Genomic DNA, 15,638 nt, shown 5'->3' with positions numbered 1-15,638 from the left:
AATCCACTGAAGATTAATGTTTCAGAATTGTGGGTGCATCTGTTTTAAAAGGGTGTTATTATACCTTGATTTCACAAACTGAAAAGGCCTTAGATTTACTGTAGGAGTCACTGGATCCCGGTTTTGCAAACGAGCATTATGACTCCTATAAATGTAATATCTTTTCTATTCTCATGTGTCTTTTCCACACATGAAAATAGAAAGTATTGCCTGGTGGCAGGTCACTAAATTATGCATTCAAATTATATTTAATGATCAAATTGGGTTTATGTTTTGGTCTGAGCTAGGCTTAGGGTTAGAGTCTGCAGTAAACATTGGCTTTCATTAGGATTACTTAAGATTTTGATGTTTAAGAAGATAAAACTAAATATGGAAAATCTGACATTGGAAAATTTGCGAAAGGTAAGTCTTAATTAGGGATGGAGATGAAGGCAAAATGGTATAAAGTGTGTATTTCAGTTGTGTAGGGAACATTATTTTCAGTAATTTAGCTAAATTTTATATTTAAATTAAGTTAGATGAAATTAGGGTAACCTTTAGTTCTGGGCTGGAGTTGGTGTGAAATAACCCAATATGCATTTAGGCCTCCAAGAAGGTTAGGGTCTCTCTTCTATTAAAAACAAAAACAAAGAAGCACTGTAATTTAGAAATGAATGCAGAAGACCTTGGCATTATGACAGTCACACAACACAGAGAGAACTGCCTTGTAGGGTGGGCAATATGTCAGTTTGCAAACAACAGGCTGAAGAATACAAAAGAGTCTGGTGTAAAGTATCCCTGCCTGGCCTGTCTGACTGACGCTGCAGGATGATGGATAAAAGGCCGTGTTCTCAGCTGTCGTATGCGCCGGGGTATAAATAGCAGTGTCCACGCTCTGATGTGTGGTATGTGGGGCAGTAGTGTGCATATTTGCCTCTCGCCCGTGGACACTTGGCTGCATGGCTGACCCTGATGGGCCCAGCCTCCTCGTCCCTCATTGGCTCCAGGCAGTCTGGACCGCGGCTGGCACTTTGAACGGCAAGCAGGGAGAGAGCCCTGGAGAGAGGGGGGTGCGTGGCTGAGCGCTCTGACCTCTGCTTGTCCTTGCCCCTCTCCCTCTCCCTGAAAACAAGGGTTTGGCAGGCCTTGTTCAGTCGAGCCCATCACCTCACAGCCCTCTCTACGCTAGGGTTTAAAAAAGCAAACATCCACAAAGACACTGGAGCCTCCTATTTCATCCAGGAGAGATGGCAGCAACTGGCCTCTATTATTCCCCCCTGCTTTCCACAGCTCACACAGATGTCTAGCCCCTGTCCACTTATAATTAAATAGCTACTAAGAATAACCATGCACGAGGTGAAGACATCTTGACAGACGTGTCGTGCAGTATAATTATGTAGACATAACCATGAATATAAATGCTTTAGAATTATAATAAATATAACTGGATATCATTTCCACTTGACATTAAGTGTTCATTTTAATGACCCTCTAGACACAGACTGGTATTTATCAATGTAAATATTGGTAGACAAGAGCCTTTCTCTGAGATTTAATGTGTAGTTGATTTAATGGCAACAATTAACATACATTGTTTTCCAGGGCATTTAAAATTACAAGCCAGAGGAGATGTCCCTGAGATCCCTGGGTTCTCTTATTACACTGTGTCGTATTTAGTCTTCACTCTGGCTTTCTTTCTTTTTATTATTCTTACAGCAGACACTGGCCTGCTCAATTCTCACCGCGCTGCTTAGTGAGTTTTCCAGTTCCAGTAAAACGAGCAACATTGGGCTGAGTATGGAGTTCCATGGCAGCTGTAAGCGCTTGTTTCAGGTAAGCGGTCCCTCGCCATGTGGCATGTATGGGTATGATTGGCCTGAAAGCAGTTTGGATTAGGAAACTTTATTGAGTCAAAATACTTTTTATGCTTAACTGTCTGAACAAATGCTTCTGCAGTTGATTATTTTCTTTCCTGACTGGCACCCCCAGAGGAAATAGGCCAGAGATTCTCCAATGCATAGCCAAATTCATTTTAAGCTGCACAAGAAATACAGAAAAGTATATTTTTAGAAAAAGTCCTAAATCTATTAAATACAAATCGGCACAATGTCCTTTTTGGTCACATAAGAAAAGCTTTCTTCTTATTATTTTTTTATTATGGCTGATATTTGTTTAGAATAATTAGTTGCCAAATGCAGGAAGGTTTCTCTGTTGTGAGAGTGGTGCTGTGTGTGTGGCGTTGCTGTATGTATGCAGTATTGTGTAGTGAGGTTGCTGTTTGCTGTGTGCAGGAGGATGACCTGAGGCAGATCTTCGTGTTGACCGTGGAGGTGCTGCAGGAGTTCAGCCGCCGGGAGAACCTCAGCGCCCACATGTCGTCCGTGTTCCAGCGCTACCTCGCCCTGGCCAACCAGGTCCTCAGCTGGAACTTCCTGCCACCCAACCATATCCTTCCATGTGCTTGAAAATCCGTACCCCGCCCCCCCCTACTACAGCTGTCCCCTGTTTACGGAGTTTCTCTACAATTCTACCTTTTATATGATTCGAATATATTTTAGCAGAGCCTTGAGGAGGTGAGAGATTGTATTGGGAAATACTCGGCGCCTCTGTTTCTTTTCCATTTCAGAGTGTTAGTAGAAAATAAATATTTGAATTTATTACCATACTTTATCTAATCTCGCTACAGCTAGGATGCTTCCGTCTCCTAAGGTTTTGTTGCAACTGAACTCTGTTTGACACCAAATCTCATAGGAACAGTGGAATACTGTGCATCGTTAAAATGCTACATACTGGACTTCATCAATTACCTAGAAAACTTTAAAAAGACTACAGTAACTTTCCTGTCTCATTCCAGCTGACCTATAGGAACTCTGATTGGATCGCTCTTTAAAATTAAAGTTTTCACATTACTATTACCAAGTTTTTAAGCGTTTAATTGTATGTGCTGTAGGTTTGGGCACTGAAGGGCTCTGTTTTGTGCATTACAGGCTAATCCCTCTAGAGCTGCTAGCGTCTTCCACTCATAAAGAAACCTCATCTGGTGCCAGCTGTTATTTGGCTTGGCATCATTAAGGACTCTGTGATTTCTGCAAATGCTGTGACCAGCAGATAGCTTACCATGCAACTGGTTTGGATAGGAAGGAATAAAGACAGGTTTTAATAGCATTGTTAATGATACCCAGATTCTTGAATCCTCGTCTGTGGGTGTCTGCTAGTAAATTCATCAATTAAAAGTTCTCCAGCTGAGCTCTTTGTAGTTTTTACATAATAGATCTCTGGTTTGCCTATTCTGGGGATGGAGCTTTTAGAATCTGCTGCGTTCCTTCGGAGACCAAAGAATGCCAAGCATGACTCGAGTGCCGTGCGCTTGTAATATGATTGCCTCTGAGTGGGTGGCAGACGGCTCTGTGTCACTCGGATCTTTCACACACCGCTTCTTGAAAGGGTTCTTGATGTGAGCGGGTGTTGCTGTGTCTTTCAGACGGCGTGTTGCTCATCTGACAGGCAATTTAGGGACTTGGCGGCAGGCTCTGCTGTTGTTGCCAATTAGGGCACCCCATTTAAAATGACAAAGTTCTCTCTTGGGGTGCTGCGGAAAAGTCTGTCCTCATTGACTTCAGTCCAGAGTCAATGAGCGGCATGCCTGTTATTCCAAGGCAGCGCAGTCATGGGGCGGTGTGCACGATCTGTCTGTCCACACTGTTGCCGCTTCACCTGACAGCCCCTTCGTTGTGAGACTAAGCCATCTCTACAACAGCCAGCTGTCTCTTTTCATGTCTTTTAACGAGTGAACGCTGTAAATGGACTCTTAAGATGACAGACGCACCCTTCCCAGGTTGAACGGGTCTCACTAGAAACAGGAGAAGATGCTTACAGGCGATTTGTAATTTCCTCATCAGTATCTGGTCATTTTTTGTTTTTGGTATATGTGCTATATTACTGTGATTGTGAAGATACAAGTGCTATGATTAAGCCAAATCTTAAAGCACTTTTTTTTCATCATCTCATGTCAAGATTAGTCCAATAAGTTTTTCTTTTTTTCTGGGCACCAAGGTTCCAAGGTCCTAAACTCAGTATTTGGGAGACTCGTATTCTAGTTGCAGTTGTTGACCGCAGCCTTTGTGAATGATGAGAATTTGTTTGGCCTCCGTTCTTTAATATAACTCTTCATACGGATTCCAGAGTGTCGTGTCTGTCAGCAGCTCATTAGTATACTGTGTGGCGCTGTGAAAAGGAGGGAGGGTATCCATGAATGCTGCATTGAATGCTTACAAACTCATTGTTAGATACCCCTTAATTTAGCTATCCAGAACCATTCAGAGCCTTAAGATTTCCTGGGAAATTACTCATACATTAAAAAGGTCCAGTTTTCTCGGATAAATAAAAATAATAATGTCAAAATGTTGACCAGACACTTTTAGATTGGTGCAACAAACAAACTTTACTGATGTGATTTGTGTGAAAACTATAGCTTCTGCATATCACAAACTAATATACACTCACCTAAAGGATTATTAGGAACACCATACTAATACTGTGTTTGACCCCCTTTCGCCTTCAGAACTGCCTTAATTCCAAGTGGCATTGATTCAACAAGGTGCTGAAAGCATTCTTTTGAAATGTTGGCCCATATTGATAGGATAGCATCTTGCAGTTGATGGAGATTTGTGGGATGCACATCCAGGGCACGAAGCTCCCGTTGCACCACATCCCAAAGATGCTCTATTGGGTTGAGATCTGGTGACTGTGGGGGCCAGTATAGTACAGTGAACTCATTGTCATGTTCAAGAAACCAATTTGAAATGATTCGACCTTTGTGACATGGTGCATTATCCTGCTGGAAGTAGCCATCAGAGGATGGGTACATGGTGGTCATAAAGGGATGGACATGGTCAGAAACAATGCTCAGGTAGGCCGTGGCATTTAAACGATGCCCAATTGGCACTAAGGGGCCTAAAGTGTGCCAAGAAAACATCCCCCACACCATTACACCACCACCACCAGCCTGCACAGTGGTAACAAGGCATGATGGATCCATGTTCTCATTCTGTTTACGCCAAATTCTGACTCTACCATCTGAATGTCTCAACAGAAATCGAGACTCATCAGACCAGGCAACATTTTTCCAGTCTTCAACTGTCCAATTTTGGTGAGCTTATGCAAATTGTAGCCTCTTTTTCCTATTTGTAGTGGAGATGAGTGGTACCCGGTGGGGTCTTCTGCTGTTGTAGCCCATCCGCCTCAAGGTTGTACGTGTTGTGGCTTCACAAATGCTTTGCTGCATACCTCGGTTGTAACGAGTGGTTATTTCAGTCAAAGTTGCTCTTCTATCAGCTTGAATCAGTCGGCCCATTCTCCTCTGACCTCTAGCATCAACAAGGCATTTTCGCCCACAGGACTGCCGCATACTGGATGTTTTTCCCTTTTCACACCATTCTTTGTAAACCCTAGAAATGGTTGTGCGTGAAAATCCCAGTAACTGAGCAGATTGTGAAATACTCAGACCGGCCCGTCTGGCACCAACAACCATGCCACGCTCAAAATTGCTTAAATCACCTTTCTTTCCCATTCAGACATTCAGTTTGGAGTTCAGGAGATTGTCTTGACCAGGACCACACCCCTAAATGCATTGAAGCAACTGCCATGTGATTGGTTGGTTAGATAATTGCATTAATGAGAAATTGAACAGGTGTTCCTAATAATCCTTTAGGTGAGTGTATATTTTGCTGGGAATGGGATTCTGTATAATTGCAAATCTTTTTTTTTTTTTTTTTTTAAAGTAACCCTACAATGTATTTTTAATTAGATAGTTATTTTCGGTGCTCTTCCTTTGATATTAATGAAAGCCATTATCGTCATAGTGCTGTTCTGTGTTTCCTCAGGACAACAGTGCTGTTCTGTGTTGGTCTAACAGTAGCGTCTAGACCTTGACACTCAACACGACGCCTGGCTAGGCCAACACCTCCTGTAATTCTGAGCGAGTGACAGCTTCGGCCACAGTGCTCGTTTGACAGTCCAATGCCGACTGGCTGTGGTCTGGGTTATTTTTAAAGCATTGTAAAAGCCAGAGCCGCTCGGGCTGGGGGAGGGTCCGTGTTCCCTGTTGTAAAAGTTGGCACCTGTTGACTTGAGGCTGCAGGCTGTGCCTCCCCCTCACATACAAGGCGCCCCAGCTGGCAAAGTGAGCACAGCCCTGAGGAATGCATCGTGATGGCGGCCCAGCTTTCATCTGGCATTCCTAAAGGAGTCTCCCTTCCCCAGTGCCTAATATCTTTTATTCCTTGGCCTCATGGAGTCGCTATGTGGTGTATGTGAGGGGGCTTACTGTGAGTTTCCATTGCATAGCCCCTGTGAGCAGCTCTGAACTGAGACCTGAGAGGGTGGGAGGGAACCTTTTTTCTTTCTTCTGTTTTTTTTTTTTTTTTTTCTTATTTTAAATTTATCCTCCCATTGTGATGCTGTCGACCTTGACTGTGATTCACTGGGCCGGCATTATATTGCGATGTTTGAATCCTCCCAGAATGTGACACTGAAACCTACAGAGTCCTGGCGAGAGACCTTGCTGGACACCCGAGTGATGGACCTCTTTTTTAAAGTAAGTGTCTCCCTCCCACTGTGGTAGCCCTCTCTCCACACTGCTTGCTTGCCTGTGTTGATTTTTCATTTGGAGTTCACTGTGCCTATGAGGAGGAAGGCCTGCAGGTATATGATAAGGTGAGTACTCTGATAAAGAGACGACTGAATGGCATTAACCCAAATGCAAAGTGCAATTGTTTTGGAAGTTTTCGTTAAATGCATTCAATCTGAATTATCTAATTTGTTTATGGTCATTCATTACAAGCAGAAGTTAATTTGAATAGTGTCTCTTTGAATCGGCTTGTAAAACTGAATCAATACCTGCTGTATTATTGCTCCTTTTGTTTTTTGATGCGTGTAACGTGTCTGACTAGATTACCATTTCCTTTGCTTGTAATATGTTGCTGTAAAATGTGCTTGTACATGGACAATTAGGACTGTGAAGTACAAATTGCAACAAGTTTGGGCTTTGTTTGTTATAAGCACGAAGTGACTGGTGTGAGCTAGTTGCCTAATTTATATTTAACAGCTAAAATGTGTTTGAGTTTTGTGAATTGTTTTGTTTTGTGTGCCCTGGGGTTTAATGTCTTTCTGGAAACAAATTAATGCTGCTTAGGAGCAGAAATGGGTTTATGAAAAGGCGGCAGCTTTTTACCCATTTTTATTTTTAATATCTAGGATGTTTTGCTTTTGCTTGTTGACCTCTCGTAGTAGATGAAGTAGTCAGGAATACATTGTTAATAGATGTTGAACTGATTTCTTCTTGAATTCCTGAATTTGTGTTTCTTGATCCCTTCTGTCGGTTCTTATTTGTATGTTTGTTTGGGTAACCTCTGCAGTACTTGTTCAGTAAAAAGTGACTAATGCCTGGACAGACTGCTGTGTCCCCATGCTGTTGAGAGAGATATTGCTTTGGCTTGAATCAAACCCTTGAGATAATATTTTGTCTAATAAGCTTAGTTAAAAATATATATCTTCTGTGCATTAGTATTATTTATTTATTAGCAGACACCCTTACCCAGGGTGACTTACAAAATATAAGAGCCTTACAAAAAGTGCAATAATACAGTTCAGTTCAAAGCATAATACAATTGTAGAATGATTGCACCATACTACTTTGATGTTAGAATTTGGAATCTTGACTTTCAGAATCAAATGTACTGTTAGATAGTTTTGTCATTTGACATCTCTTTAAAACACTAATTCAGATCCCATTGTTATTGTCAGTAAGGCAAGATACACAGGGGTCATTCCAGGTCATATTGCAAGCTTAATAAAACCTTTAAGATTTGGTATGCTTTCATATGTGCCTTGTATCTTCCACTACACAAACTTTGATCAAACGTGTGGGTGTGGAATGCGGGTTAAGTTGACACATGATTATATTTTATTTTATTTTATGTAGTTTTTCTCCCTTAGAACAGTTTGACAGATTTATTTATTTCCTGGAAACATAAAAGCAACATCCTGTATAGACACTCGTTAGATCAGAGAGATGTTGCAGTCTTATTTGCTTTTGAATGATAGCCACTGCATTCCTGAGCGTCTTCACACTAAGTGTAGTTTTGATGTAATGAGACGAAGACGTCCATTGGAAAGAGGGAGCGCTCAGTGGACGCACAGCAATGCAGGCAGCTGCCTGTGCGTGGCCTCAGCTGCTAACTTCAGCTGTGATTCCCCCCCGTTCCCTGCTGAAAGCTAAATCTCCTCAGACACGTGCCGTCGAGTTCAGAGGTCTCTGTAAACCAACATTAGGATTAAACACTGACCTTTGGATTATATACCACATTAACAGCACTTGGGTTCGTCCTGCAGTCCCGCAGGTATAGCTGGGCCCCGTGGCAGTCGAGCTCTTGGGGGTAGTTCACACACTGGGCAACCAAGCAGAGGCATTGGGGCCTTCAACAAATGAACCCTAGATTGTTCAAAAAGTGGAAAAGCCGGGGAGGAATTTGGAAATTCTGATTAAAAAAAAAAAGTGTTTATTAATATTCCAGTTGATGAGCAGCTGTCAACATATTAGAAACAAGTAACTTGTTTTCTGTAACTTATTTTAATTGATTCTTAAGAATGTATATTACCTATAGATTACATATTTTGTTAAACTACCATAAGGGCTTTATGCACATGTTTATATATGGTTTATGTTTTAACTGCTTAATTGAGCCAATCGTGTGTCTTAATAAGGCTAAATATCCTTGTGTTCAAGGTACCCAGTTATTGGTGATTTAGAGAGACCTGTAAAACCCACAGGATTGTGTCTCTACAGGAACAGGGTTGGCTCCCCCTGCTCTATAGTCAGGTATTAAGACAGATGGATTGTGATGCGGTTGTGACCTTTCCCTTGTTCAATTAACCAGTCTGGCTAAAGAGCGCCTACAAAGTTTTCTAACGCAAGGGGGGTGAAGGTAGTTCCTGCCACTGATAATACCTCTTTATTTTCTTTCTAAAAATAGATGCTTCCCTTTGAGAACCTCCATCCCGCTTGTTGTTTTCATTTAGCCGAGTGCAGTCCCTAACTGTAGCCCAGCTCAGTGATAGACATAGTTAGCGTGGTACAGATGGCTGTCATTACAGCTGTTTTTAGAACGCGTGCAGCGTCTCGTCATCTGGCCCTCAGCTTTTTTTTTTTTTTTCTCAACCACCCGCCCTCCTTCCCCCCCTTCATTTTCCAAAGTATGATGAAATGCATGAAAGAGCCCTACTCTGACAGTCCCTGTGTCAGTGGTGCGGAAGCCTTCTCGCAGACCATCTCTGGAGCTGTTCAGGAGTTTGAGAGGCTTGTGTCTGGAGCTCTGGGAGTTTTTGTTTCAGGCCCGTAAAGCAGAGGGTTAGATTCGTGTCTGCCGTTCAGGTGCACACATTGATAGCTATGCTGAGTCGCCTCCCTGGCGTACTGTGACTTTTTGGATTAAAATGTGTAAACAAAACCACGGGAAGCAGGAAGACTAAGGTCAGAGGAATAACTCACTCTGTTATTGGCAATACGATGTGCACTCAGTTTTGTGTTGGTTTATGGAATCGGCTGACTGTTCAGTGTTTTTCTAGCATGCTGCTCCATGAATGACAGTTTATCACATCCTTTTAATTTCTTTCCAAACCGTGAATGGTTTAGATTACATTTGGTCTAATTTACATTTTTGTAAATATTTATGTTGTCATGTTGTCAAGGCAAGTGCTCTCAAGTTCCAGTTGAATTGGAATGGAAATGTTAAAACTCAAGTGTGAGATCAAACGTTTTTTTTTTCTTCCCATTAGCAAAACAAAACAAGATCGGCATGATTTCCACTGTCAAGAACGTAGTGACCCAAATGCACACCTAAGAGAGAGATTTTGTATTATTATTTTGCGAGTATTTGTGTGTGCACAGCTTGGTAAATATAGATTAAGATTTATATTTTAGAACCACTCTTGAGAAGAAACATGCATGTATTATAAATTCCATACAAGTCTTCCACTAAAGAAGGAGTGACATTCTTATGATGGCAAGTTGGAACAGAAGTAATGTGCTTTTAATTAAAATGGCTATGGAAAAACTTGTTTCTCTGTATGGTATGCATCATATTTTTCAGTATGACTTTTCTCCTGAGCTGGTTCTGTTCTGTGTGTACAGGTGAGATGCCTCTGATTCACGGACTTGTTCTTCTCCTCCCAGGTGCACAGGAAGATTCGGGAAGACTCAGACATGGCCCAGGACTCTCTGCAGTGTCTGGCACAGCTGGCCTCCATGCACGGCCCCATATTCCCAGATGAGACGGCACAGGTTAACTACCTGGCACACCTTGTGGAGGGACTACTCAGCATGATAAATGGGTGTGTGAAAATCCAACATTTTTACATGTTACGGTTGGACTTGGTTCTTTTTCTCATTATGAGTCGATGAAACGCATTAATTTATGTACGACGCACAAACCAACCAACTGGGAAAAAACGCAAAAAATAAGAATTGCTTCTTGTTAGGTGTCCCATTTGAAGGGAACAGTATACCTGTCGTTAGGTATAGAGAAAGGGCAGGGAGGGCAGACTGATCTCTGTGACACTGACACTCCGCACAAGTACTTTAGCAGCCCAGCCAGGCGATGCAGAAACTGTGCAGTTGTATCCGTACAAAGAAATTCTATGATGAAATAACATAATTGAAAAAGCAAAATTTGTGAAGTGTACTATAGCCCAGTGAGTGAGACTGTGTGAAGGGTTAAGGAATGTGAGGGGCAGGCCCTCTGAGAATAGTGGGCCGCAGTCCCTGATATAAATAACATGCATGTTTCAGTTTGGAACTTGTGACTCAGGAGGAATTAATCTGGGCCTTTGGTCGTTTGATTCATTCCCGGTTTCTAATTACCTATTCCTATAACTTTTTCCGATTGCATAATCATGCACATTCTTCTGAGCCGAGTTCGATCTGACAAATGTTAAGTCGCAAGACAAGCAAATGTTACAGTTGGCTCAAAGAGTGTTTTTTTTTTTTAAACTGCATTTTACTAAATACCACTTATCCTTTTTCTTCTTGCTCTCCAGGATTGAAATCGAAGATTCGGAAGCAGTCGGAATTTCCAATATCATCAGCAACCTGATCACCATGTTCCCTCGAAGCAACCTGACCGCTCTTCCCAATGAGCTCTTTACCTCCTTCGTCAACTGCCTGACTCACCTCACCTGCTCTTTCGGCCGGAGCGCCGCCTTGGAGGAAGTGGTAATCTCAAATGGCTGCTTGGGGGAATTGAGGGAAGCTCAGGGTGTGTGCTAAGGTAATGTGCTCACACTGTGGGCTGCAGGGGTTGTGGAGAAATCTGGAATCCCCTGACTGAAGGTTTCAGGGCTACAGAATGACTGATTTCGGTTGGGGGGTGCTGTTTTCTGCAAAATGGTCCGAGTTTCTCTCTATCTCTGTGCCTCAATACCTGGTGACACTAGAGAAAGAGTGGCAAAAATTGAACTTGGTAACAGGGGTGGCCAAATTAAGACTATTGATTGGTTAGGAGATAAAGAGCCACAGGCATGTCGGAAGTTGCCATGCAGTGATCAACATTGCTCTGCACTGTAGTAAGCTGTTGACACTAAACTTTAGTATATAGATTAAATGGGAGGGAGGATGCTTGATACAAGTGCCACCAGTCATGGCAAAGCTCTGTGTGAATGCCTGATCCAAATCAGAGGTGTCTTTGCAGCTGGACAAGGATGACATGGTGTACATGGAGGCCTATGACAAGCTCCTGGAGTCGTGGCTCACACTGGTGCAGGACGACAAGCACTTCCACAAGGGCTGCTTCATCCAGCCTGCCGTGCAGGTCTTCAACTCCTACATCCAGTGCCACCTCGCTGCCCCAGACGGCACACGAAACCTGGTGAGACAGCCGCCTGCATTCTGTTCGATTCTATTCTGTTATGCTGTGTTCTGTTCTGTAAGAATCATTCTTAAATTCTCAAAAAGAAACCAAATTAAACTTTAAAAAAATATTTTAAAAAGTCAGCATTTTGTTAACTCTTGGGTTAATGTTTAGATGTATCATGGAGGACCCTCTACCCTACTGGTTTTTGTTCCATTGGAACTCTCAATTACTTAATTTTACTTTAATTGAAGTAATAATCTGCTTAGATTTAACTTTTTAAAAGTGTGTATTAAAATTGTTGATTCTTTAAGTTATTTATACCATTCTATACTTAACTTAAAACCCCTACTGTGTAAAATAATTAAAAGGTTCTGATTTAGGAAATTATTAGTTCAATTAAGTATTTGAGAGATCGGTTGGAACAAAAACCAGGACCAGGGTTGGGAACCACTGTTCTTAAGGGTTCTATGTTCAGATAACAATAAAGACACCAAGGGCTGGTTTCATAGACCCAGATTAGCATGACTCTTGGTCTACCTAATGTTACTTTAGTCCAAGACTTACACTAATTGAGGTCAGTGGATCCAGCTGTAAGTTTATTAAGCCAGTCAAGATGTCATGTCCTCCCCTTCTGTTCAGTATAACTCTTCCATTCCCATCTTCTCGTGTTTGAATTTCAGACAGCCAATGGAGTTGCCTCTCATGACGAGGATGAAATCAATGAGCTGCAGGAAGACGACCGAGAATTGTTCTCTGACCAGCTAGCCAGTATAGGAATGCTGGGACGGATAGCCTCTGACCACTGCATCCCCCTCCTCACCAGGTAACTGCTCGACTGAACATGGCGCGGACTGAATTATTACAAAAGACAAAAGCTTCTCGAAGTTACAGGGGAAATATGCTAGAAAAATGTAATTTGCTCTTATTACGAAATTCATGCTTTTGTGTAAATTACCCTCTTAGCATTCAAATGTGATGGCCTGTGCAATGGGCACTCAGTTCAGCTGGTGCTATCCGAGTGATCAGTGGCAGGTCAGTGTAGCTTGTTTCCGGGGTGCCGCCCCCTGCTTACGGCTGTTTTCTGTCAGTTTGGTAGAGGACCGGGTCACCAGGCTCCACGGCCAACTGCAGCGGCACCAGCAGCACCTGCTGGCATCCCCGGGGTCTGGCTCCGTCGACCGCAAGGTGCTGGACGACCTCTACGAAGACATTCACTGGCTTATCTTAGTCACAGGTAAGACCTCTCTTTCCCTGTTTTTTTTTTTGTGTTACCATACATTTTGGATTGCTAGATGTTATGACCTTTAACTTCTCCAGGCAATATTTTAGTTTATTTAACTAGATCAACAGCGCATTCTCCATGAATTGACTCGATTTTCCCATGTTAGTTATTAAATAAGTTTATAATTAAAACCAATAGTTTCAATTCATTTTTTGTTCTTGCATTTTCAAATTAACTTAATTTATGGGGGATATTTGCAACCATTATTTATGAGAAGATGAGCTGTCTGTATGCTTTAGTAACTCTTTAGTAAGTCCTTTACCAACTATGTAAAATCAGGCTCATGAATCAGTCAAATAAGCCCAGATAGAGGTTCTGTTTAAAAGAAGACCGGTGTATCAGTAGTGTCTCGTCCATGTGCTCTAGGCTACCTCTTAGCAGATGACACTCAGGGAGAGACCCCCCTCATCCCCTCGGAGATAATGGAGTACTCGATCAAGCACTCGACGGAAGTGGACATCAACACCACTCTGCAGATCTTGGGATCTCCGGGAGAGAAGGCCTCATCCATTCCGGGCTGCAACCGGACGGATTCTGTGATCAGGTGAGCATGGGACACGGGAGGACTGTTTGGACACCAGTGAGAAGTCAACAGTGACGGGGACACGGCTTGAGGATAGAAGAGCCTATTTCACTAGGCAACAAAAGACATGTTGGTAGAGGAATATGTAAAATAATGAGCTCTGGGATTTTGAATATATTGATTGGCTGGAGAGAGAGTGATGGTGATGGGCTTTCGTACACTGTGTTCAGGAGCCGATTTCATACAGTGTTTTGAATGCCATGCCCTGCTAAAGATGGATTGTCGAGTTCTGCTATGTTCACAGTTTATCCTTTCAGGCTAAAACTGTATGCCTTTGAAAGCTGCATCTTGTAGGCCAGCATCTGTTGTCGTGTGACTAACTGACAGCCAGAGAAAGAAGGGTGCTTTACAAGTATGCCTGGCAGTTTGTCAATCACTGAAGCTATGCCAGGGATTACATTAGTGCAGGCCTGGGCGCCAGTGGAGCTTTCATTACCCTTCATATGAGAGTGAGGATTAGGGGATTTTATTAAATTATAGTAGAAACAATGCATGGGGACACCTGTCAGTGACATGGGAGATGAGAGGTGGTGTTTCTGTACACGGCCTAAATCTCTGGGATTGTTTGGAAGGTCATTATTTTCCTTGCAGGATTAATTGTGCATGGACTTACTTTGGATTTATTCGCATTTAGAAGTCCTTTCATAGTGTACTACGAGACATCCTGTATGCTGGAAATTGCTTATGTAATCTTTTTGTAATGGAAACTGGCATTTGGGGCTCACTGAAGTAACTACAGTGAGTTCCTCTGGTCACCTGACCCAACCCTCTGTGTCTGTGTCCTGTCTAGGTTACTGTCTGCTGTGTTGAGGGCTTCAGAAGTGGAGTCCCGGGCTACGAGAGCCAACCTCACAGAGCTGCTGAGCCCACAGATGGGAAAGGACATAGTGTGGTTCCTGAAGCGCTGGGCCAAGACATACCTCCTGGTGGACGAGAAGATGTACTCCCAGGTGAGGTGCTTCCCAACCCACACACATTTCAATTGGGGGAGGGGACACAGAGCCTGCTGTGCTTTGTAATGGGATCGTTTTAGATAAATGTTTTAATTTACAAGATTCAGGAATTCAGAAATGGTTCTCTTCTTGATATATACATGTTATTAAGTGGCCTTTTCATTCACATACTGTTTATAATGTGTTCTGCTCACTTCCCTTTCAAATATGAATCTGTATATTTATTTTATATTCAAAAGGATTTGAGGTTACTTACAAGTAGTAGGTAATGCTCCCCTCTCTGTCCTCCCAGATAAGTATACCACTCAGCACAGCCTTTGGGGCTGATACCGAAGGTGCCCAGTGGATCGTGGGGTACCTGCTAGAAAAGGTGATCAACAACCTCTCGGTGTGGAGTTCAGAGCCAGAACTGGCCAACGACACTGTGGAGCTGCTGGTGACACTGGTGGAGCGAAGGGAAAGGTGAGAGTGAGGTGTTATCTTTAGGCCTGGCAACATAGAACTATATATAACCCTAAGAGATGCATAACATGTGATGAAAATGGTTTTATTTCATTTAATCTTATTTTCGGAGAATACCCATTAAGAAATTCATCTGGGGTATTTACTTGTTGTTTCCCAATCTCCTAACTTTTGCATGCATGTCTGTGTGGTCAGGGCCAACATTGTGATCCAGTGTGAGAACTGGTGGAACCTGGCAAAGCAGTTCGCCAGCCGGAGCCCGCCGCTGCACTTCCTGTCCAGCTCGGTCCAAAGGACGCTGATGAAGGCTCTGGTTTTAGGAGGCTTCGCTCACATGGACTCTGACACCAAACAGCAGTACTGGACAGAGGTCAGGGTCCATCACGGCTGTGTGTCTCACAGAACAGAAACTCAGTGGGGAGAGAATTACAGAGCCTTAAGAACACTTATTGTGTAGGGGCCATAAGATTTAA

General features: G+C 42.8%; 1 protein-coding gene across 1 annotated transcript in view; it reads left to right on the top strand.

Annotated features, from left to right (window-relative positions):
• Positions 1 to 15,638, top strand: part of xpo4 (exportin 4) — a 31,274-nt gene that overhangs the window by 8,808 nt on the left and 6,828 nt on the right. The window contains exons 5-16 of the mRNA XM_066706488.1: positions 1,696 to 1,812; positions 2,271 to 2,424; positions 6,462 to 6,574; positions 10,211 to 10,368; positions 11,074 to 11,248; positions 11,724 to 11,900; positions 12,566 to 12,708; positions 12,974 to 13,119; positions 13,534 to 13,711; positions 14,541 to 14,700; positions 14,996 to 15,165; positions 15,361 to 15,535. Coding sequence (XP_066562585.1) covers positions 1,696 to 1,812; positions 2,271 to 2,424; positions 6,462 to 6,574; positions 10,211 to 10,368; positions 11,074 to 11,248; positions 11,724 to 11,900; positions 12,566 to 12,708; positions 12,974 to 13,119; positions 13,534 to 13,711; positions 14,541 to 14,700; positions 14,996 to 15,165; positions 15,361 to 15,535 — 1,866 coding nt within the window. The remainder of the gene's footprint in view (positions 1 to 1,695; positions 1,813 to 2,270; positions 2,425 to 6,461; positions 6,575 to 10,210; positions 10,369 to 11,073; positions 11,249 to 11,723; positions 11,901 to 12,565; positions 12,709 to 12,973; positions 13,120 to 13,533; positions 13,712 to 14,540; positions 14,701 to 14,995; positions 15,166 to 15,360; positions 15,536 to 15,638) is intronic.

Source organism: Amia ocellicauda, chromosome 6, assembly GCF_036373705.1.
Source record: "Amia ocellicauda isolate fAmiCal2 chromosome 6, fAmiCal2.hap1, whole genome shotgun sequence".
NCBI lineage: Eukaryota > Metazoa > Chordata > Actinopteri > Amiiformes > Amiidae > Amia > Amia ocellicauda.
The sequence above is the reverse complement of the archived record's forward strand: the minus strand, read 5'-3'. Positions and strand labels throughout refer to the sequence as shown.